Source organism: Anolis carolinensis, chromosome 1 (assembly GCF_035594765.1).
Source record: "Anolis carolinensis isolate JA03-04 chromosome 1, rAnoCar3.1.pri, whole genome shotgun sequence".
NCBI lineage: Eukaryota > Metazoa > Chordata > Lepidosauria > Squamata > Dactyloidae > Anolis > Anolis carolinensis.
Genome location: NC_085841.1, coordinates 178,899,479 through 178,922,461, shown reverse-complemented (window position 1 = coordinate 178,922,461; position 22,983 = coordinate 178,899,479). Strand labels below are relative to the sequence as shown.

General features: G+C 38.2%; 1 protein-coding gene across 1 annotated transcript in view; it reads left to right on the top strand.

Moving 5' to 3' along the window:
• ube2f (ubiquitin conjugating enzyme E2 F (putative)) overlaps positions 1-18,146 on the top strand; it is a 51,211-nt gene extending 33,065 nt beyond the window's left edge. Inside the window, exons 6-10 of the mRNA XM_003215136.4 lie at positions 1,120-1,190; positions 5,456-5,513; positions 6,687-6,719; positions 12,609-12,671; positions 15,843-18,146. Coding sequence (XP_003215184.1) covers positions 1,120-1,190; positions 5,456-5,513; positions 6,687-6,719; positions 12,609-12,671; positions 15,843-15,893 — 276 coding nt within the window. The 3' untranslated portion in view covers positions 15,894-18,146. The remainder of the gene's footprint in view (positions 1-1,119; positions 1,191-5,455; positions 5,514-6,686; positions 6,720-12,608; positions 12,672-15,842) is intronic.
• The last annotated feature ends 4,837 nt before the right edge of the window (positions 18,147-22,983 follow it).

Sequence of the window (22,983 nt, the reverse complement as noted above, 5' to 3'; positions counted from 1 at the left end):
AAGTGAAAATGTTGGATAATAAGGAGGGATTAAGGAAAAGCCTATTAAATGTCAAATTACGTTATGATTTTACAAATTAAGCACCAAAACATCATGTTTAGGAACAAATCAACAGAAAAAGCAGTTCAATACACGGTAACGTTATGTAGTAACTACTGTATTAACAAATATAGCACCAAAACATTGCAATGTATTGAAAACATTGACTACAAAAACTACTAAAAGGCAGACTGTGTTGGATAATACAGAACGTTGGATAAGTGAAGGTTGGATAAGCAAGACTCTACTGTAAATATTTTTACTTGTTTATTTCATTTTAAAACAACTCTCATGAAAATCATCTTGTCAGAAGAGCTGTTCAACCATACATATAACTTTTATTGGCTGTACTTGATAAGAGTTCATTTCAAGTGTCCCACTGGTTTTCAGAAATAGATACTTTTTCTCTACAGAACAGAAATGGGCCTTTTCCACACCCCTTCCCACCGAGGTCAGGCTCCTATTGGGGTAAATGGCTTGTGGAACAGACCATGGTACATGAACACATAGGAACACACTGCCTCTTTCCATGAGTGGATGTCCTCTTTTCTCAACAATGTGTTTGTGCTTGCAAAAAACAGAAAGCAGCAATCTTGCAGAATTTCACTGGTGGCTCTTTTTCTCCACCACCTTTTACTTGAATTAGGCTTTCTTCATCTTGTATTCAGAGATCTTGTGCGAAAAAAGAGAGGCAACTCAATTGACTCATAACATACCTCTGAAAAAGAATAATGTACTCAATAGTGCATTGAACAGTAAGCAGTTTTTCGTAGAGAAAACTCTTCAATATCTTTGGATGTCTTTCTTGTGCTCTTCTGTGTATTACTATGAATGGCTGGAAACTGCTTTATTAGTAGTGATATTGAGTGTCAAGCTGAATAGGTTTTGGTTCACTGGAATAAAATTGGTAAAGATTAGAATGAGCAGGGTTTGTCCTGTGGGCAAAATGGCAAAGCTTAGGAATGAAAATTGAACCCAAGGGGGAGCGGGAATAGCCAAAACCATGCCTGATATTTGCTCTTTGATCTTTTAGAGGAGCATTATCATCTCTGATTTTTTTTCTTTCTTTCTTTCTGACAGCCTCCAAAAGTGAAATGTTTGACTAGAATTTGGCATCCAAACATCACTGAAACAGGGGAAATCTGTTTAAGGTAATATATTAATTGCACAGCTCATTTTCCATATGTTATGTTTACAGTCAGATGCCAGTAGATTACATCATGGAATCAGTTATAAGCACTGAGGATTAATTTTATAAATAACCGTGTAGATATATAGTTTCCTTAAATTGGAGATAGGAATCCTGTGACCTTCTAGGTACCTTTGGACAGGATGTCTTAACATTCCTCACCATTGCCCATGCTTCTTAATAGACTTACAACTACGTGATATCCAGCATTTGCTTGAGTACTGCTTAATCTCCACACTTGCTCTAAAAGGTTGTCTGGAATATCAGCGCCTTGTGCTGAAAATAGACAGGATAGTAGGATCTTTTGCTTGAGCCCATATTTATCAATGCATATCTTTATCATTGGCCCAACCACTTTTTTCCTTTTTTGTCCAAAGTTAGCTGAGAAAACGGGTTAGAGGCCCCAAAACATTCAGAGAAATTTGGAAAATATTTGTTGATTTCAACACTTTTTTTCCAATGTAACATTCTGCGTTGCCCTGGAGTGGGAGGGGGATGATGTGATTGACGAGGGCAGCTGCAAGCTGATTTATTTCCTTGTCAGCCAATCAGAAGAATAAAGGTATTATTATTATTAATAATGATCAACGTCATGGATTTTGGCTCAAACATCTGATTAGTTTACATGGAAAAATGGCCCAACAATTCAATGAGATGTTGCAGAAAGGAAGTATCAGCGAATGGCTAACAACTGGAAGAACATACCTGATACAAAAGGATCCAGCAAAAGGAGCAGCACCAGAAAACTACAGGCCAATAACGTGTCTGCCCACTATGTTTAAACTACTGACTGGCATCATAGCTGACAGAATTCAAGACTATCTTGAAGAAAAAAACATCTTGCCAGATGAACAGAAAGGCAACAAACGGAAAAGCAGGGGCACAAAAGACCCGTTATTGATTGACAAAATGATTCTGGAGAACTGTAAAAGCCGAAAAGCTAATCTTCACATGACGTGGATTGACTACAAAAGGGCCTTTGACTCACTCCCACACAGCTGGATCATCAAGTGCCTGGATGCCATCGGGATTTGTAAAAACATTGGCAACTTTATTGAAAACATGATGGAGCACTGGAAAACTGAACTGTTTGTTGGAAATGAAAGCTATGGACTTGTCAACATCAGAAGAGGAATTTTCCAGGGAGATTCATTGTCCCCTCTGCTTTTCATTATTGCCATGATCCCTCTGTCAACAATCTTACAAAAAACAAATCTCGGCTATCAAACATCTAAGAAATCTCACAAAATTTCACATCTGATGTACATGGATGACCTGAAGCTGTGTGGGAAAATGGAAACTGAAATCCAGTCTCTGACCAACTCTGTCCGAATTTTTAGTACTGATATCAGCATGGAGTTTGATTTGGACAAATGTTCGACAGTGGCATTGAAGAAGGGAAAAATCATTGAAAGTGATGGCATAAATATGCCTAATGGCCAAACAATAAAGTGTCACCAGCCAGAGGCATATAAATATCTGGGCATATTACAGCTAGACAACATCAAGCATGAACATGTGAAAACTGTGGTCAGCAAAGAATACACACAAAGGGTCAGAAAAATTCTCAAAAGCAAGCTCAATGGAGGCAACACCATCAAGGCCATAAACACCTGGGCCATACCTATCATAAGATATACTGTTGGCATTATAAATTGGACACAGGTGGAACTGGACAACTTGGACAGAAAAACAAGAAAACACATGACCATACATCATTCACTGCACCCTCGCAGTGATGTTGACCGGCTATATCTGCCTAGAAGATCAGGAGGCAAAGGACTCTTACAAGTAAAACAAGCAGTCAAAGAAGAGGAACATGCCCTGGCAGTATATATAAAGCAAAGTGAAGAACCTGCTTTGATTGAAGTCAAAAATCAGAAACTCCTCAAAGCACAGCAGACAAAAAACCAATACAAGAAAACCGCACTACAAACTAGAGCTGACAGCTGGCACAACAAAACATTGCATGGAAAGTTCCTTGACAAAATTGAAGGAAAAGCTGATAAGGAGAAGACCTGGCTATGGCTCACGAATGGGACCCTGAAGAAAGAGACAGAAGGCCTGATCCTTGCAGCCCAGGAGCAAGCCATCAGAACAAGTGCAAGTTTGAAAAATCAGCCAGTGACCCAAAATGCAGACTGTGCAAGGAAACCGACGAAACCATTGATCATATCCTCAGCTGCTGTAAGAAAATCGCACAGACTGACTACAAACAGAGGCACAACTATGTGGCCCAAATGATTCATTGGAATTTATGCCTCAAGTACCACCTCCCAGCAGCAAAGAATTGGTGGGATCACAAACCTGCAAAAGTATTGGAAAATGAGCACGCAAAGATGCTGTGGGACTTCCGAATCCAGACTGACAAAGTTCTGGAACACAACACACCAGACATCACAGTTGTGATTGAACTTCAAAGACTCTGGCAGAAACCATTGCAGGTGATCCCGGTGGTGATGGGCACACTGGGTGGCGTGCCAAAAGATCTCAGCCGGCATTTGGAAACAATAGACATTGACAAAATTACGATCTGTCAGCTGCAAAAGGCCACCCTGCTGGGATCTGCACGCATCATCTGAAAATACATCACACAGTCCTAGACACTTGGAAAGTGTTCGACTTGTGATTTTGTGAAACGAAATCCAGCATATCTATCTTGTTTGCTGTGTCATACAATATAATAATAGTAATAATAATAGTAGTAGTAATAACATGACCTTTTTTCCAAGCAAGCAATCTCTCAATGGGGGCGATGGGGCAGAGCACAGTTACATTTGCTGCATCACATGTTCTTCCTCAGCCAGTCACAGGGCTGGTTTTCCTCAATAATAATAATAATAACAACAACTTTATTCTTGTATCCCACCCCATCTCCCCAGGGGGACTCAGGGCGGCTCACATGGGGACCAAGCCCAACAATATACAATAAAATACAGCAATATAAAATACATATCAATCACAAGTTAATACAGTAGAGTCTCACTTATCCAACGTAAACGGGCCAGCAGAACGTTGGATAAGCGAATATGTTGGATAATAAGGAGAGATTAAGGAAAAGCCTATTAAACATCAAATTAGGTTATGATTTTACAAATTAAGCACCAAAACATCATGTTATACAACAAATTTGAGAGAAAAAGTAGATCAATACACAGTAATGCTATATAGTAATTACTGTATTTATGAATTTAGCACCAAAATATCACGATATATTGAAAACATTGACTACAAAAATGCGTTGGATAATCCAGAACATTGGATAAGCGAGTGTTGGATAAGTGAGACTCTACTGTACATCAAAAATTATAGAACAGAACATCCATTCTCCTCCCCTGTTGTGAGGTTGTTTTGGACTTCAAATCCCAGAAATTTCTGCCACCGGCTGCTGAACAGCAGCTGCATCTGCTTTTTTTCCATCAAACTGTCTCCTGTTCTCAGTAGGAGAGAGACATTTTTTTAAATTTCAAAAAAAAAAATCAGTGCATGAGCGAAACATTCTGAAACTTGGGCAGAATGATGCCCTGCATGTGTTGTCTAAATGTCCAGAAATTCAAGGGGATCCTTTCTGTGGTTTTTTAAAATGTTATTTGTAAAAACTTTTTTATATTCCTACAAATCAGTGGGTGAGCAAAACGTTCTGAAACCTAGGAGGCTTACAGTTTACGTGTGTCCTACAAGTTTCCCAAGTTTCATCCTGATAGTCAGAAACATGACAGAGAAACGAGCCTCTAAAGTTCCCCCATTGCTTCCAACAGAACAAAACAGTAACGAAACAAAACTTCAAACATTCGGATTCAAAACTAACCTCCCCACACACACATTTTTTGAAATATTTCCGAAATAAAACAAGGGCCATCTGAATTTAGAAACAAAGTTCAAAGCATTTCTGCCATTTCGCACACCTCTAATACGCAAGTATATTCTCTCTCCCTTCTTCCCTCCCTCCCTCTCTCTCATCTCTTCTGTCTTTCTTTCTTTCTTTCTTTCTTTCTTTCTTTCTTTCTTTCTTTCTTTCTTTCTTTCTTTCTTTCTTCCTTCCTTCCTTCCTTCCTTCCTTCCTTCCTTCCTTCCTTCCTTCCTTCCTTCCTTCCTTTCTCTTTCATTCCCATTCAGTTACTAGTGAAGATATATCTGGGATCACTGGTTAGGAGGAGGTTCATTTCTTCATCTAATGCATTTCTTAATTCCAATAGTGTTTAATGTGTGTGTACATTTCACTTTCAGCCTGTTGAGAGAACATTCAATTGATGGGACTGGCTGGGCTCCAACTAGAACCTTAAAGGTAGCCTCAAATCTTGGTTTCCTATATTGATCTTTATATAATCTTGACCAGTTTAAAATTACTTTTTTTTAATCCAAACCAACTTTTTTGGCCCTGTATGTAATTTTTTAAACGATTCAATGGATGCCTGACATTTCACTATTTAACTGGTGAAATAACTGGAGAATAGGTTATTGTAGCATTTCATTTTACTGTCTGGTTCTTTGTAGAAATGATCCATGAGCATTAGGTTATGCCTACTGAACATAGAAACCTCTTGGACCTCATATTGGCTCTTTTTCAGTGTTTGAGGAGGAAGAAATAATATGTTTATTAAAGTCCTTAAAACATGGAGCAGAGGTGTGTGAAAATGGACTTTACTATTGTTTAAGCAGACTGCTAAAGTAAGGAAAATACTTAACTCTGAAAGTGCAGGAAAGGCATAATGGGGAGAAGGGGGTATGGCTGAATGTATTAGTAGAAGGAATTAATTGGATACTACTCTTAATGCATATTTTGCTTTTACAATGTGCTTCCAGTGGTTTCTCATTTAGAGTCAGATCCAGTCCATACCTGTTTAGCTTCGTGGCATAACTACATATGGGAGATGTGTGCAAGGTTGACTTGCATAATTTTCTTCTTTCCAAACCAGCATCAATAGGAAATAGTTCAGACTCAGAGCATCTAAGTGTGCTACCCATGTCATGGCTTTGACCCGTATTTCTCCATATGCAACCTGCTACTAATCAGAGAAGCAAAGTCATGTAGGCAGATAGGTCAGTTTTCTTATTTTCACAGTAAACAATTGTTTATGGTCATTTCAGTTGGTCCCAGTCTAGTTTTCATAAATCTGTTGAAAATAGTGTGGCACATATATTATCAGACACTATCATTCAATTGATACGATGCTTGGTGGAACAGCAAAGAAGTATGCCTCGAAATGAAAGATTTCGAGAGATGAAAATTTTTCTGTTCTCCTATTTCAAATTATTTGGAAATCAAGCATGCTTTTACTTATTTTACTTCTTCCCCTAGCACTCACAAGCACACATGCACACTTTTTTGTATAAAATATAAGATGTATGAAGTGTTTTCCATTGTAATTCATCTTGGTTCAAAGAATAAGATGCATGTAGAAGTTTAAGAGTTTTGACTTCTATGAATTAATTTGTTTATTTTTCTTTCTTTTTTTAGGATGTTGTTTGGGGATTAAATTCTTTATTTACTGTAAGTAACAGTGACTGAAATTGATGACTTTATTTGATTAATCTCGTGATTGTTTGCCCTTGTAGAGTAAACTGGTCTGCTTCCAGGAACTTAGTGTATTGTTGCACCAAAACAGATGGTGGTAGTTTTTTCAAAATGTGAACATGAATGATAACCGAGACATCTCATGAAGTTACTTCCGATTCATGAAAGTTTGTTCTTTCTAGGATCTGAGGTGCAGTAATTGTATCCCTTAATACAGGGATGGGGGAAATTGTAGCCCATGGGTCACTTATGGTTCCCACAACCCTATTTTGACAGTGCCTGAAGTGTCCTTAAGAGCATCAGAAGTTTTTTTTTAAGTTGGGATTAGGGGGTGATTTGAGTCTCTCTTGTAGAGAGAGAAAGGGGCCTTGAGTCTCCTTTGTGGAGAGAAAAAGTTTAATATAAATAAACATAATAAAATAATTACAATTTCCACCCACAAACATGTGCTCTTTATATTCCTTTATATCCTTTCCTCATACTTAGGACTTCCTTCCCATCAAAAAATGGAGTACAGTAGTGACAACCACAAATCCTGCTTCAAAAAAAACACCTGAATTGAGCTTGATTAGAGGCTTGCAGATAGAAGCTTTGATTGCAAACAGCTAATCAAGGCTGATTTACTTGTTCTAATGGGAAGTTTATTCTTAGAACTGTGCTAAGAGAAACAAAATCCCATTGGAGATGTGTTGATGTCCTCTTTGTCTTAGAGTTTTGAGGGAGAGTTTGCAATAAAGGAGCCCTGTGTGGCGCAGTGGGTTAAACTGCTGAGCTGCTGAACTTGCTGACCAAAAGGTCAGTGGTTTGAATCCAGGGAGTGGGGTGAGCTCCCGCTGTTAGCCCCAGCTTCTTCCAACTAGCAGTTCAAAAACATTCAATTGTTTGTAGATCAATAAGTACTACTCAGGCAGGAAGGTAACAATGCTCCATGCAGTCATGCCAGCCACATGATCTTGGAGGTGTTAACAGACAACACTGGCTCTTTGGCTTAGAAATGGAGATTAGCACCAACCCCCACAGTCAGACTTCATGTCATGGGGAAACCTTTACTTTGCAATTAAGGTACAAATGAGATTCACTCCTATCAATATAACTTCACCATCCATCTCAGCCTCATTCTTAATGCTGTCCTTATAGAGGGCTGGATCAGTCGAAGCACCCTCATTTTTATTTTAGCTGTGGTAGTGAGATGGTAGTGAGATATTTCTTCCATTCCTCTGGAAATGAAGGAAGCTGAAAATCTTACTATTTTTCTCTTTAACAATCTGTAAGAAGCATCCAGTGAAATGTGGAGAACTCAGTATTGACTGCAATCCTGATTGCCATTATATGTGCAAAGTAGAGCTTATACGGAGAAAATGTGCTCTCCCCCCCCCTCCTCCCCAGATTGCATATTCTGGGTAATAATGCAAAACTGCTTTCTAAACTCCACTGTGTTTCAAAAGAATGTTCTGAAAGACTGCATAAGGCATTGCAGATAAAGCATATAAATGAGGTCATGCTTTTCTAAAAATCCAATTTGAAGCTTTTTCTAGATTGTAGCTATAAAGCTTAATGTCAGAACACTTTTCTTCTCTGCTTCCCAGCTTGTAAAAAAATTAAATAAAGATGTCTCGCATATTCATATTCTTTTACTTAAGGTATTTCATGATTTACAGTGTTTAAATCTGGTCATTTATAAAGTCCCTTTGCAAATGATTATCCAAGATTCATCTGCCACCATCCCTTTTCCTTTTCAGTTGTTTCACTCCGTTCCAGGTTTCTGCTTATCCTCCATCTTCTCTCCCGTCATCTGAAAGTGTGTATGTGGAATACAAAGCTACATTGGTACACACAACAGGGCAGCATCCCAAATGTAGAACTCCCTCCTGAAGGAAGGCAAACTGGCTCCATCCCTTTTCAGTTTCCCGCAGGCAGCTAAGACCCCTTCTACGCTGCCCAATAATCCAGATTATCTGCTTTGAACTGGATTATATGAGTATACACTGCCATATAATCCAGTTCAAAGCAGATAATCTGGATTTTACATGACAGTGTAGAAGGGGCCTAGGATAACATTGTGTCACCTTGCCTTTGGCTCTTCAGATTGCTCTTTCTGTTTTATCAGATTTTCCCATTATTTTAAGGTACTTTGAAGTCTGTTTTTAAGAAATAAGTAAACATAATATGGAGTCAAATGTTAGCTATCTATAGCTGGGCATATACTACTTTATTAAATATAGCAAAGGCTGTTAGGAAACAAAGTCACAAAACAGAAATTATTCCATATCTGAATAGTAAGTCAAGCACGCTCACCTTGGGGACCTACCTGGAGAGTGCCTTTACCAGTCATTCACTGCCTCCTTCTAACATTTTAATTCATTTCTTTAAGTTTCTTTTCCCACTCTTCAAAACAAGACACTTTGGAATTTGATCTTAATTATTATACCCTACTTTGACTGTTTACTCGTCCTTCCCAGTCACACATACAATGCAAAGAAATAATTTAGAAGTATTTTGGAACTCTTTTATTGCAATAGCAGTAAATTTAAATATAGAAGCTGAATCTAACCTGTACAGGGCCCCCTGCTTCTACCTCATTATCCTTATGTTCTTGGTACTTGATTACTTACATTTCTTTGCCCTCATTACTCCTGGACAGAACACCTAAAGCTGCATAAAGGAATAAAAAGAGATCTTTACCTCAATGGCCAGTTCTGTTCTGCTCCTACATACTCTTGTCAGTGTTGGAAATGCTGTTATTTTGCACATTTGAGTCTTCCTTTCTTGACATCTGCCAAATCTGCTCTTCCTGCCTTGTAGTTATTATAGAGCCATTATCAACGATCATCCAGACTACTGTAATCATGCTGAAATTTGTTCCTTCTCATATCTCTTCTCTGGTTATTTTCCCCTCTACTTCTGCAGCCGTCCTTTTAAGTTCTCACATTAGATGATAATCCATCGCATCATCATCATGGCCAAGTATGATTGTCTTGCAGAGGTAGAATCTTGGCAGTGGATCTGTGTGACTGTGAAGACCTGTTCTGGATTCACATGGCCTTTCACTGAGGACATAGATTTCTGGATGGAAGGAAGTCACTTGCAATGTGTCTTTCTCTTGGCACGTTTCTTCTTTTTGCCCCCTATTCTGTATCTTCAAAATCTACAGCATAATTGCTAACAGCCAACTTGCAAAGGCCAGAGCTTCTCAATTCTCTGTTTACAGCACTTTTTTCAAGGTTAGCTTCAAGCCCATTTTTAAATCTCTTTTGCTGCCTACCGACATTCCATTTTTGTGAGCTGAGAGTAAATAACAGCTTTTGGAGGTTGTGATCGGGCATTCAGATAACATGACTGGTTCAACGTAATTGATGGCAGAGAATAATCATTTCAGTGCAGGTAGTCTTTGCTTCTTCCAGAATGCTAACATTTGTCCTCCTGTCTTCTTAAGTGAGGAGCTGGATTTTCTGAAGGCAGTGCTGATGGAATCTTTCCAGAATTTGAGACATCTAATAGCAGTAAATCAGATTTCACTGCCCTTTTTTCCCAGTACATACTTCAGTAAAAATTCGGGAAAGTCCTTTTGAACTTTGAAAGCAGTCATGTCTTACAAGCTACAGAGCTTTGTGCAATTTGGCATGATCTTCAGGCTGATGTCTTAAATAATATCTGTATTTGTGCATTCAGAGTGTTATTATTTTCTAACATGCAGGGGCTTAGGTATCAAATGTGAGATCTGTCATCAGGCCTTACCATGTTTTTACAGGGAGTACTTACAATATTTTCCCTCCCAAGCAAAACAGCATTTGAAGGAGCAAAAGATTTTAAATCTATATTTTATAAATGCATTTTATGAATGTTATATGTAAGTTAATTTTTTAACTGATTTATAGTGTATTGTACTGTTTTTATATGTCTGTTTTATTGTAAGCCGCCCTGAGTCCCCTGTTGGGTGAGAAGGGCGGGATATAAATATTGTAATAAATAAATAAATAAATAAATATTGAAAGTTCAGGGAACATTTCTGCTAACTACCTGTCATTTTGAAAAGTCAGTGATCTGTTCATGTGTAATTCTGAGCTACTTTTAAAGCTATTAGAGAGGTAGATTTTTTTCCATAAACTATCGCACCTTTCTAGGTTTTGTGTGGCCTTCCAAATAGCGTTGGATTGAAATTTCTAGTATTGTTCTCCATTGGCTATGCTGGCTATAGTTGCTGGGATTTTTAGTGCAATATCTGCAAAGCTACATATTTCTAGGAATTTAATTTAAGAAAAGTTTTTAAAAACAAAAAAATACTTTGTGGTTGGTCTGTGCCTTTAATTCAACTCTGACTTGTGATGATACTATCACCGGATCTTCTTGTTTGTTTGTTTTATTTCTTATCCTGCCTTTCACCTGTCATTTCCTTCTTCTGGGGCTAAAACTTTGCCCATTGGCTTCTCCTGGTCGATCAAGGATTTGAATTCTGCATTTTTGTCCAACTCCAACCACTAAATCTTAAGTTAATTGTGACAGTCGGAATATAACAGTGTGGTTTTAGGTCATTTTAGTGTCAACCACAAAGAATACTTCTGAGAAAATAATTTAAACTTTTGCCAGATGATCTCTTGTTTCCATAGCGATTATTCCTTTTCCCTTTTTCTGTAATGTTTTCATTAACACATGAACGTGTCAACTTTCTAGCTGTTTTAATATACTCTTCGTGAAAATGAATAGCAGTTTGCAGCTAGAGAGACATGTTTGAGAATATTGAGTATAGGGCCCTTCCACACAGCCATATAACCTAGAATATCAAGGCAGAAAATCCCACAATATCTGCTTTGAACTGGATTATCTGAGTCCACACTGCCATATATTCCAGTTCAAAGCAGACAATGTGGGATTTTATTCAGCTGTATGGAAGGGGCCTTAGTTTGACTACAGGCAATTAGTGAATGGGGCAAAGTTTTCAGTTAGTATGCCTAAAATTGAGTGCCTATTCTGCTAAAATGATTTTAAATCCTATTACTTTAATAGGATTCATAGCACCCTTCTGTGTATATCTACTGTGAAATAAGACTCATTGATTTGAATGCAACTCAGTTCGTGATACATCTGTTGAATCTTTATCACAAATAAACATACCCAGTTGTTTTCTTCAGTGAAGATACTGGATTTATGGCTCTATACAGTATTTTGCATATGTGGCAGAGTGAAGAAAGCCTGTTCACTAGCCAGTATCCAGAATATGGCAAAATTAGTTTTGACATGTTTCTCAGATAGCAGCTTGTGTATGCATACATGTCCCTATAAACTCCATGGGAAACATCTGTTGAAACAGAACGAAATCAGAAAAACACTTCTTCAAAGATGAGCAAATAAGGGGGAAAATATTCTGGGCAGGCTTAAAGTATTCGAAACAAAATTAAAACTCTATCCAGTTACTGTTTTTGAGGGTCAACTGTATGTTTCCAAAGTTCAGTCTTGGACCAGATCAGAGATCCCAGCTCACTGTCGTTAAACCATGATCATGCTTTGGGCTTGTTCCCTTTCATATCCCGTTGCATTCCTCAGTCTTTCCTAAATTTGAACAAATCCGAATAGAGATTGATTGAATTTGCCATTGGAGATTAAAATAATTATTGTAATAAATGAGATTCTCATAGATACCCAAGGCCGTCCTGAGGTGTAGATTTCTAACTTTTCCTCTGTTAGTGGTTTGCCAAGTCATAGTGTAAACAGCTTCAACTATTTCAGTTTCAGAAGCAACTGTTATTTAGAACAGTTCTGGAACTGGTGGCCTTGTTCTTTGGATCTTGGTTGCTTTGTCCCATCCTGCTGTTCACAGACTTGATAATCACAACTTGCCTTTCTTTTAAGCCTTATTTCTGTGCTTTGTAGGATCTCCTGAATTTTGATGATCCTTTGAATATTGAAGCTGCAGAACATCATTTACGGGACAAGGTGAGTAACAGGATAGCGACAATGTTCTTGTACAGAAGTATTGATTGTTTTTAAAATCCTTTTTGTTGCCTTCAACAAGAAATATGCCTTGGTATTCAAAATGCATTTTTAAAATTCTATACCTTGAAAGCATTACCTTGGATTTACTTGCCTCTTTACAAAAGTGCAATAAGGTGTTGGTGTTGTTTTTGGAGGGGGGTTGCTAAATGTTCACCTTTTGTCTGCAAGTCCTTCCACTGGAAACAAGTTTCAACCTGACCAGAGGTTGGTTTGGAACCATGTAGATTATAATGGTGGGATACGATGGGCAAAATACCATCACCCTTCAAAAGAAGTGTCTTCAGGTCATATTGTAAAAACCTTATTAAAATCTCATTATTTGGGACCAGATAATGTCATAAACTAGGATGCCAAGCAAGTGTGTTGAAACCCACGCCTCCTTCCATGAGACTCTGTAATGGCATTTCTTGAAAAGTTGTTTCCTTTCTCACATGGGAAGCTGAGTTTGACAGTAATTTAAAAACTGCTCTTTTGTTCAGATAAAAGAGAATTAAAAAAACAACAACACAAAATCAGGTGACATGGGAGCACGCCCAGTCCCCAGAGAACAATAGAAAGTATTCCCATAGCCTGGCGTCTATATTTTGTGTGTTTTGTTAAATTCTAGAATGCCAACCCAAGCTATCCCCTCTGATAATGAATTATTTTTGTTTTTGGGAGTTCAGTCTTTCACTTGCAAATCACAATTTGCTCAGTGTTGAGGAAGAACTTAGGCTGCGTCGTCGCATGAATAATATTCGAGCACAAAGGAACCATCTGTTGAGTAGCTTTATGTATCAGTATCTGCTTTTGAAACACTTAAGACCTGTTTGCTTTGTTTTTCATGAAGATAAGTGCAATCTGCTGTGTCTTCGTGAGGATTCCTCTTGTAATTTTAAAACGTAGTTTGAGTGTCAGTACTGAAAGAACCAGTTCAAAATGACTTGTTCAAAGGAGGCATGGCTTTCCTGTTACCACTTTATTGAGCCATTCACTAACTTCAGTTTTTGCCCTGTAATTGAAGCTACCTCTGCTGGCTACCTTTCCATTGCTTTCGCAGCTTGGGCTCAGCTTTTTGTTTTCCTCCATCCGCTCCTAATCAGAGGGGGGAGCCTTTCGTGACCCCAACATTGAACTAAAGAGACCCCATTTGGGGGTCAGGACCCAAGGTTTAAGGAGCTCTGTCCTAGAATACTTATCTTGAAGCCAGTTTCCAACAGAGTCTGGGTGGTGTCCTTGGACCTCGACTCTGCAACTCTTCTGTTTCAAAATACCTAAAAACAGGTTGGCAGCATATATTCAGGGTTTCAGAGCTGAATCTTTTCCAGGCCTATTGAGGAATGTCAAGTTTAACAGGGAGTCTTCTCGGTGGCAGGCATGAGTTACCATGAGCTGCTTGGCCTTCTGATGAGGATCAGGCGCTATGGGTGCAAGGAAGCATTGTCCCCTCCATTCCATGCAGGGGTGGGGTGGCATGCTACACCTTGCATTTTTATCATAGTGCCAATTCATAAATGAGAACTAAAGCAGAATATCAAGGCAGGACAGTTGTTTGGCTGGTGTGCATGACCACTCAGAACTGGGCTGCTGGGCACCACTAACAGGCAGAAGAACAATTAGGTTTCCCCACATTCTCTATCTGCAAAGAAAAGCGACAAACTGATTTATCATTCCAGAGATGCCTTGTGGTAGTTTTGAAAAGGTAAAAGATGACCTTCCTAGGTGAAAAGAATAACAGTGAAGTAGAAAAGAAACAAAGCAGAATAAGGATGATTGAAGACCTCCTAAACTAAGATTGAACAATTAAGGATTGGGAGGTGTTAAAAATGTGGACAAAGTAACGGAATAAAACAGAATTATAGAATGGAAAAGAAAAGAAAGCCTTGAAGCAGATTTAGACCAAATTTTAAAATGGAAAACAGAGAAGGATAAAGGTTTGGTGGGTTATATATATAGGAAAATAGTAGAAAAAATATAATTTGAAACAAACACTGATCGAGGTATGAAAAGGGGAACTTAATAGTAATGAGAAGGACATTGAACACTTGATCCATACAACTTTGAATAATGAAACACGTAGGGGTTAAAAAAACACAGTGGGAAATAAATGGTATTGAACTCCAAATCAACTAACATATATAACTAAATGCACATCAAAATAATGTTGGCACAAATGTGAAACAGATACCTTTATGCATATGTGATGGGATTGTGTTACAAAAAATTAAAATAAAGAGTGATATGGGGAAAAATTTAGAGCTAAAAGTAAAACTGAATAAAAAAAAACATTTTTACCCAGAGATTATAAGTTTAATGTAGCAATAAAGAATTTATTGATATTGTAAAATATATGATAGACTTCCCAAGCAGCGGTTGACCAGGGCTGGAAAGAGCAAAGAAAATGGAAAAATTTAAAAAATGGTTCAAATACTTTTGAACTATATATCTGAAAGGAGAATCAAATACACAAACGGTTGTCTCAGTGAGAACAAGGATTTGAAATGGAAAATTCTGATAGCCAGAGTCAAAGGAAAAAGAAAATATAAGGAACTACAACAGACTACCTTCATGATCGATCAATTAAAATAATATAGGAAATAGCGATACAACCATCCCCGAAGGGTGGGGAGTGAGTGAGAAAGGGAGTGGGGTAAAACTGATTGATATAAATAGGTAGGTATGTATAGAAATTGAAATGTCAAGAGAATTTTAATGGAAATTTATTGTTTATTTTTTCTGACTTTTCAGTGATGCAATTATGGATTATGTGATTGTGAATTGTGATATCCTACATACATATTCAATAGAATTGTTTAAAAAACCAGTTGAGTACAAAACATGTCATAAAACAGACACCCTTGAAACCTGCAAAGCATAATGTGTACTCAATCTAAAATGGTAAGAACTGTAGGTACAAAGATATTTACAAAGGAATACTTTGTGCTTTTCCTGCATGGCAGGGGTTTGGACTAGATGGGCCATGTGGACTCTTCCAACTCTATTATTCTATGATTACATAGTGTGCACCTGTAAATACAGCCACAAATGTAACTTTCTTCTTACAAAAATCCAACATACATCAGTACCTCTGGCAGTGTAATACAGTCTTTTTGTCCCTCCTCCCTTTTGTAGGAAGACTTCCGAACTAAGGTTGACGATTACATTAAGCGTTATGCGAGATGATGAAGGGAGCTGGATGACAAGAGCTATGGATTGTATATGCAGCGTTGACTTGAGACGCAACAAACAAAAACACCCTGGAATGTACTCGTCCTGTGTCCATGTTGTTCTGAAGAAGATAAACAAGCTTCATAATCGTCCATGTGAAATGGAGAGTTCACTGTCAATCCAGCAAGATAATTGTGTATCTTGGTTGAAAAAAAATTGTTTCCTTAACTGCTAACGATATTTTATTTTCTGAATTTGTACTGTATATCCAGAGTTGAGACTTATGCTTGAGACTTAAAAAAACAAATCACTATTAAGATTATTAACACTTTTTTTAAAAAAAAGTAATGAGTGGTAAAAACGAACAGTGTGTTTACCTGAACTCTTAAAAATTGGCAATAAACGTGTGTTTTGTTTGAGAACTAAGGCACTGAAACGTTTGCCTTTTCCCAAACTGAAATAAGAACATGCCCTGCACTGAGCAAAGGAAATTGCATTAAGCCAGTTATACCTGCATATGAAGTTCTTCTATTTAATTTAATCCTCTGCTTTTTGTTCATCTTTTTGCCTACAGTGTTTTTAGTTTGCATTGATTGTGCAAAGCACTTACTGAAACAAAGGCTGTTTCTGTAGCCTACTTACAAGCGGTGTATTGCTTTTGTTTAAAAAAACCCCACACACTTTTAAATGCAAGTGCAAAGAAAGGGAATGTCATTTATAAATAATGCCTCTTCGACGTTTCAATTCTGCTGTGGGAGTTGACATTAGAGACTGTTACGTCATAAAGTAAACCTGAAGTTTCAAGGAGTAACTTGGGGAAACGACCTGGAGCTCTAGGGGCAGATTTAATGCACACTACAATCTTGTTGTGATGCTCTTGGAAGCCAAACCTCCTGTGGCAAAGGTAAAGTGTATTAAGAGTGGTTTTAAAGCCTACTTGGCTAGTTGTTTCTTTATCAAATAATGTATATATGAAACTGCAAATTTCATGTTCTGGGTTTGGGGGGGGGGGGCATATGTACCTCAGGAATGCGTTCGAAGCAAATGCCGCAACGTGTGCTTACTATTTTAGCTTAGTTCTTCCTGACATACATTGATCAAAACAGAGGCCCAGTATTGCTACTGTAATTGACTAGGGATTCAGTGACGAGAGAGAGAGAGAGAGCCATACTCAAATTAACTTTATTTAGAATTAATGCAGCAAATATGACATGTTTGGATTACAATGATGAATTACCACCAAAGGCGAAGGTGAATAAATGTTTGTATAGTTTCATACATACGGTGTGCATTACATTTCTGCCTTACCTCCTCCATGGAAAAAAAAATTAATTCATCTGGTGCTTCTGTCGTTTGTTATTATGGCACCCTTTTAGGTTTTCACAATGAAAGCCCTGGCATTTCACTACAATGTTGCAAAGTGTTACCTGTGCAACACCATCAGTTGCCTGGTGTCTATGCAATCCTGCCAAAGTTAGGCACCTTTTCAAGATTGAAACAGGTGCTTGATCATCCCATTGTCGCCCACAATACATAAAACTGTTAAACGTATGCTAGATTGCATCTAACATATCATACATGAAGTTTGCTCATTGCTTCTCAGAAAAAATGACGTCTCTGGGTATTGCTTTTAGCTAGCAGAGTTGTGTTTTGGGAGATTACTCACAGTTCTTTTTCTAGGACTCCCAATTCAAGGGTCTTCCAAACGTATTAGACCTGCAACTTCTAGCATTCCTCAACATTGTCTACCATGGCGAGGGCTGCTGGGAATTGCAGTTTAGTAACATCTGGAGGGTAACAAAATTCTATGCTGGCTTCCCAACACATTCTAAAGTAGGGCTATGCAAAATGGCAGAAATCCACTTTGTTTTCATTCTGTTTTCATTTCAAATTTCGAGTCATCCCCCACCCCTGGTTCTGTTTTTGGAAAAATTCTTACGGAAACAGAACTCCAGATCATGAATGCCTAATCTCTTGGAATCTTCCCGAAAACAGAACGTGGGTACCCGAAATTTGAAACGAAAATAGAACAGAACGATTTCTGCTGTTTCGTGCCCCCCATAAGTTTTCCCAGTCTCAGTTTTCATGAAAAGCATTCTCCACCAAAAAAAAAAAAATCCGAAACAGAAGTAAGAGCCACTGCACATTCATCTATGTGATCAGTAAATGTGAATTTAGTATGACAGAGTGCTTTCCCACGTTGAAAATGTATAATGTGGCGATACATTTCTTTTAAAGTTCTGATTAAAGTTATTCATAGTTTTGCCATCTGCTGTAAGTTATTCTTGTATTATGTCCTGGGGGGGGGGGGGGGGGGGGGGGGGGGGGAGCAAGAATCCATCTTTTCCAAAAAAAAAAAAAAAAAAAACCCTGCCCGCCGTCCATAAACATGGTTTGATTTGGCCAAACTTTTGATCAGGGTTCTTCAAACTTTTTAAGCAGAGGGCTGGTTCATGGTCCTTCAAACTGTTGTGGGGCCAGACTATAGTTAGAAAGAAATGTGCACACAACACACATTTTATTTGTAGTGCAAAAACATGAAAGAAATCATTATTTAAAATTAAGAATGTTAACCAATTGAAACCTACCAGTGTTTCAATGGGAAGCGTGGGATCGTTGTGTGCCTTTTAGGATACTTTGTCTAAGTTTTCTCAGAAGCACATCCTGCCAAGTTGGCCTTGCGATTACAGAATTATGTACTGTTTTAATAAGGATCACCATTACTTGAACTGTATTATATGAATATTATCTGAGCTTTTTTTCCTAAAAAAATAATGAGTTCATGCATAGAAATGCTGATCTCTACTTTCTGTTTCTAAACCAGGCATGGGCAAACTTCAGCCCTCCAGGTGTCTTGGACTTCCACAATTCTGAACAGCTTACCGGCTGTTAGGAATTGTGGGAGTTGAAGTCCAAAACACCTGGAGGGTTGAAGTTTGCTCATGCCTGTTCTAAACAAATACAATTTTCCTCTGTTTACTTCAGTTTTTTCTTCCTGTCTTCCTAAAATACTAATGCATCTTATAGTATAGAAATTTGCACTTCCATTTTTAATGCTATGAATGATTTAATTTTATATATATATACACACACACACACACAAGGAGATGAACCACTGAAGAGATTAAAAGATGATCTATTAAAATTATGGGGATTACTTCAAGTCTAAGCATGGATGAAAGCCAGGCTATTTATGCTTTTAAATTTTATGAATACAGTGTTCTTTTACATGTTTAACTAGTGAATCCAGCTGTTGTTTACAGATGTCACCTAGGGAATTATTTCGTCTTGGTTTAAATGTTTCTGACGTATTGTTTGAATTTCATTCTCCCCCCCATTTATCTTTAAAACTGCCAGAAAAATCCCCTTCCTTTGTAAAATGAGAATGCCATGTTTTGATTTTTTTTCCTCCTCTTCCCCCCCCCCCCCCCCAAGTCATTCTAATGTTGTTTACAAGCTGATAACAAAAGCAAAGGTTTCTTGTTTTTCTCAGGCTACCACTCAGGGTTTGGTATGCTGTTGAAAAGCATTTTGTTATTATCATGCCTTGAGGGATAACAGGAGAAGCATAAATTTGTGGCTTTGATAAAGAACGCTTCAACAAATTCCCAAAGAATATTCAAACTAAGAAATAATTGCTGTTATCCCAGGTACGCAGAGCATCATTCAGTTAGAACCTCTGAAGACAATCATTAAAAATTTTACAATGCCATTGCATCTCTAAAAACAATACATTATTCAGTTTTGTACTGGTAGTGAAAGTTTAATTATAGATCTCTTGTTTTTCGTGTACTTTAGATTTGTTATACAATGTCACGGACAACCCAGCCTTTTCAAATATGAGAACAGCCTTAAGAAAGCATAGCCTATCTTCCTCTTCTCTGCCAGAAATGTCCATCTTATTCCTCATCATCTTAATTTAGCCATATATTTCTGCCAGTGATAATCAGAATGGTAAGACTGGATTAGTTTTGCAAAAGATTTCACTGAAATGCATGTCTTATCCCAAAAATATATGTCTCATATTCTAGCTAATCTAGAAAGATGTAGTGGTTTGAGTGTAGGACTGTGAGGAGAGGCGGGTAAGAAATAAAATTATCATTATTCCTCTGAAGACCTGGATTCGAATCCCTGTTTCAGAGGAAAGCAAATGCAACCCCCCACAAACAAATCTTGTCAAGGAAACAGAAACAACCTGAAGTCACACAGCAACATCATGGAACTATAAATTGAACTGTGTCTGATCAATAGACTGGAAAACTAAAGGGTAGTGTATAGTTACTTCGGAAGAAAAATGGAAGTGATCGGATTTGGAAAAAAAGGAAATGACAATGCTCCAGAAGTAAAGTCATTGATGATTAAGATGCACTTAAAAGCTATGACAGAGATATGTAATCATAGAATGATAACGTGTTGGAAGAGACCTTGTGGGCCATCCAGTCCAACTCCCCGGCTAACCCACATAGAAAAGAAACATCCATTTATGCCTAAGCAGGATTTCATTTCCTAAATTTAAATAAGCCAGGAGTACGGTATTTTTAAGGTTATATGATGCTGTGGAACCTGCTGACCAAAAGGTTGGCAGTTTGAATCCGTGGAACGGGGTGCGCTCCCATCATTAGCCCCAGCTTCTGCCAACCTAGCAGTTTGAAAACATTCAACTGAGTAGATCAATAGGTATCGCTCCAGCGGGAAGGTAACAGCACTCCATGAAGTCATGCCAGCCAAATGACCTAAGAGACATTTACTGACAACGCTGGCTCTTCAGCTTCGAAATGGAGAGGATCTCCACCCCTCAGAGTCTGACTCGACTTAATGTCAAGGGGAAACCTTTACAGGTTGAGAACCACTGCTGTAGCAGCTTGTTTTTACCTGAAGGAAGGACAAGATTCAACTCTCTCCTCTTCTTTCCCAAGTTGACTCTAAACTAATTTAACACTTTGAACTCCAATGTGTTGTCGAAGGTTTTCATGGCCGGGATCACAGGGTTGTGTGTTTTCCCGGCTGTATGGCCATGTTCCAGAAGTATTCTCTCCTGAAGTTTCGCCCACATCTATGTTAGGCATCCTTAGGAGAGAATACTTCTGGAACATGGCCATACAGCCCAGAAAACATACAACAATACTGAACTCCATTTGCACCAATGGAAATAAGTTGACAAAAAAGGGGAAAGTGGAAGGAGGAGAAAGAAAGCAAAACATTTTAAAAGCAGCAGAAGAAGTGGGGTACCAAAGGATTAATTGAGCGCCCATGCCAAAGTGGGACAGTTGGAGCATATACCCACAAAATAAGACAGCTCTAGACCAGACAGTATTTTGAAAAGAGAAGAATGCCGTCACTGAAATCATGATTTCACACAAGGATTGGACTCTGAACATTTTAAAACATTTTATATGTTCTGTTAGCTCCAGATTTCAGAGCTGCAAATGTCACCTATAGGAGACCTAGCTAACTGTCTCTATATTTCTAGGGGCCAAACCATAGGCTGGTATACACCAGCCCTAAAACCAGAATTCCTGGACATTGTTTGGTCCTTAATGTGGGGTGAATCCTTTGAACCCTGTGTTATGTAAATGCCACTCAAACTCTGGAGTAGCCCCACACTTTGGCCAGAACCAGGAGAGTAGGCTGGTTCCAATGCAAACCAGTCTTCTGTCTACGTGCACAGGTACCACTATTCCTTTTCCACTGTCCATCTGCTGCAGAGATGGAGGTGACAGTAAAAGTAAGTTGAGAGTCCCATGATGCCAAACCAGTTTCAGGACAGATGGACCATGAACACTCCACCCCATCACCACTGCAAGATGCTCACAGATTTTATGGTAGGTGTATATGAGTCCCATGAGTGACATGAAATGTGACTCACAAATTAAAATGCAAACTGCGGCAGCAGGGAAGGAGCTCATATTTAACAAAATTACCCTCCCCCAGTCTTCCTAAGCTAGGTTCCTGGAACACCAACTTTGCTGCCTTTGTGAAGCTGCCTCCTCATTAAAATACTAGCTTCAGAACACCGCAATTTCCTTGAGAACCTCATCAGAAGACAAAAGGACTAAATTTGCTCTTATCCGTCTGTTCTCGCTTCCCTCGCCCCTCCTCTCTCTTTCATCTGCAGTTTCCATTTATCTTTTAAATGCTTGCAAGTCAGATGGAAAAATTCCTTTAACTCGAAGGTTTCAGTGTGCCAGGGTGTGTGTGTATGGAGTGGGGGCTCCTCTTAGAGCATGTTTTTTGCAAGTCTGTTTTTATTTGTTTTAACAAGCCATTACAAGAACAATAAAATGGAAAGCAATATGGTATCCATCAGATCTATATTGGTTTTCTCTCATGCTAATGTTCATGTTTGCATTCCACCTTTCCAGCAATAGCAAAGTGCCCATTTTTGCCACGAAGAGCCTCCATAAATAAGAGGTTGGCTATTGGTTTTCTAGTCTACACTTCTTATTGGAATGCTATGAAAATCTTATGCAATTTCACTAGTTAAGATGCCTTGGGTCATTTCTGCATATTCTCATTTTCTGCATCTCCTCCCGTGGCAGCAAAGTATAAGGGACTTTTGCCTTCACAATTTGCAGAAGGCCAAAATCCTATTGGCTTTATCATTCCACCGTTGCTTTAAGGCCACAATTCTCTCCATCTAAAAGAACAAGTCCCAGTGAACAAAGTACTACATTTTCCTGTTTATGTCTGGATAAAGGTAATAATAATAATAATAATAATAATAATAATAATAATAATAATAATAATAATAATAACAATAATAATAATAATAAATTTTATTTATACCCCGCCACCATCTCCCCAACAGGGACTCGGGGTGGCTTACATGGGGCCACCCCCAAAACAATACAATGTAAACAGCATATAAAAGAACAGCACAACACACTACAATAGACAATACAGTAAATAATATCCATTACAAAATAAAACAAGGAGACAATAAACACAACGGCAGACCACATGAACATTAAGTTAAAACTCGGGGTGAGAAAGACATAAAAATAAAAACCACAGCGAACAGGGTCATAAGGGAGTGGGGTATTCTGGAGGATAGATATTAGGGGGAGCAACGGAAAAGAAATATAAAATGGTTACTCTCCAAAAG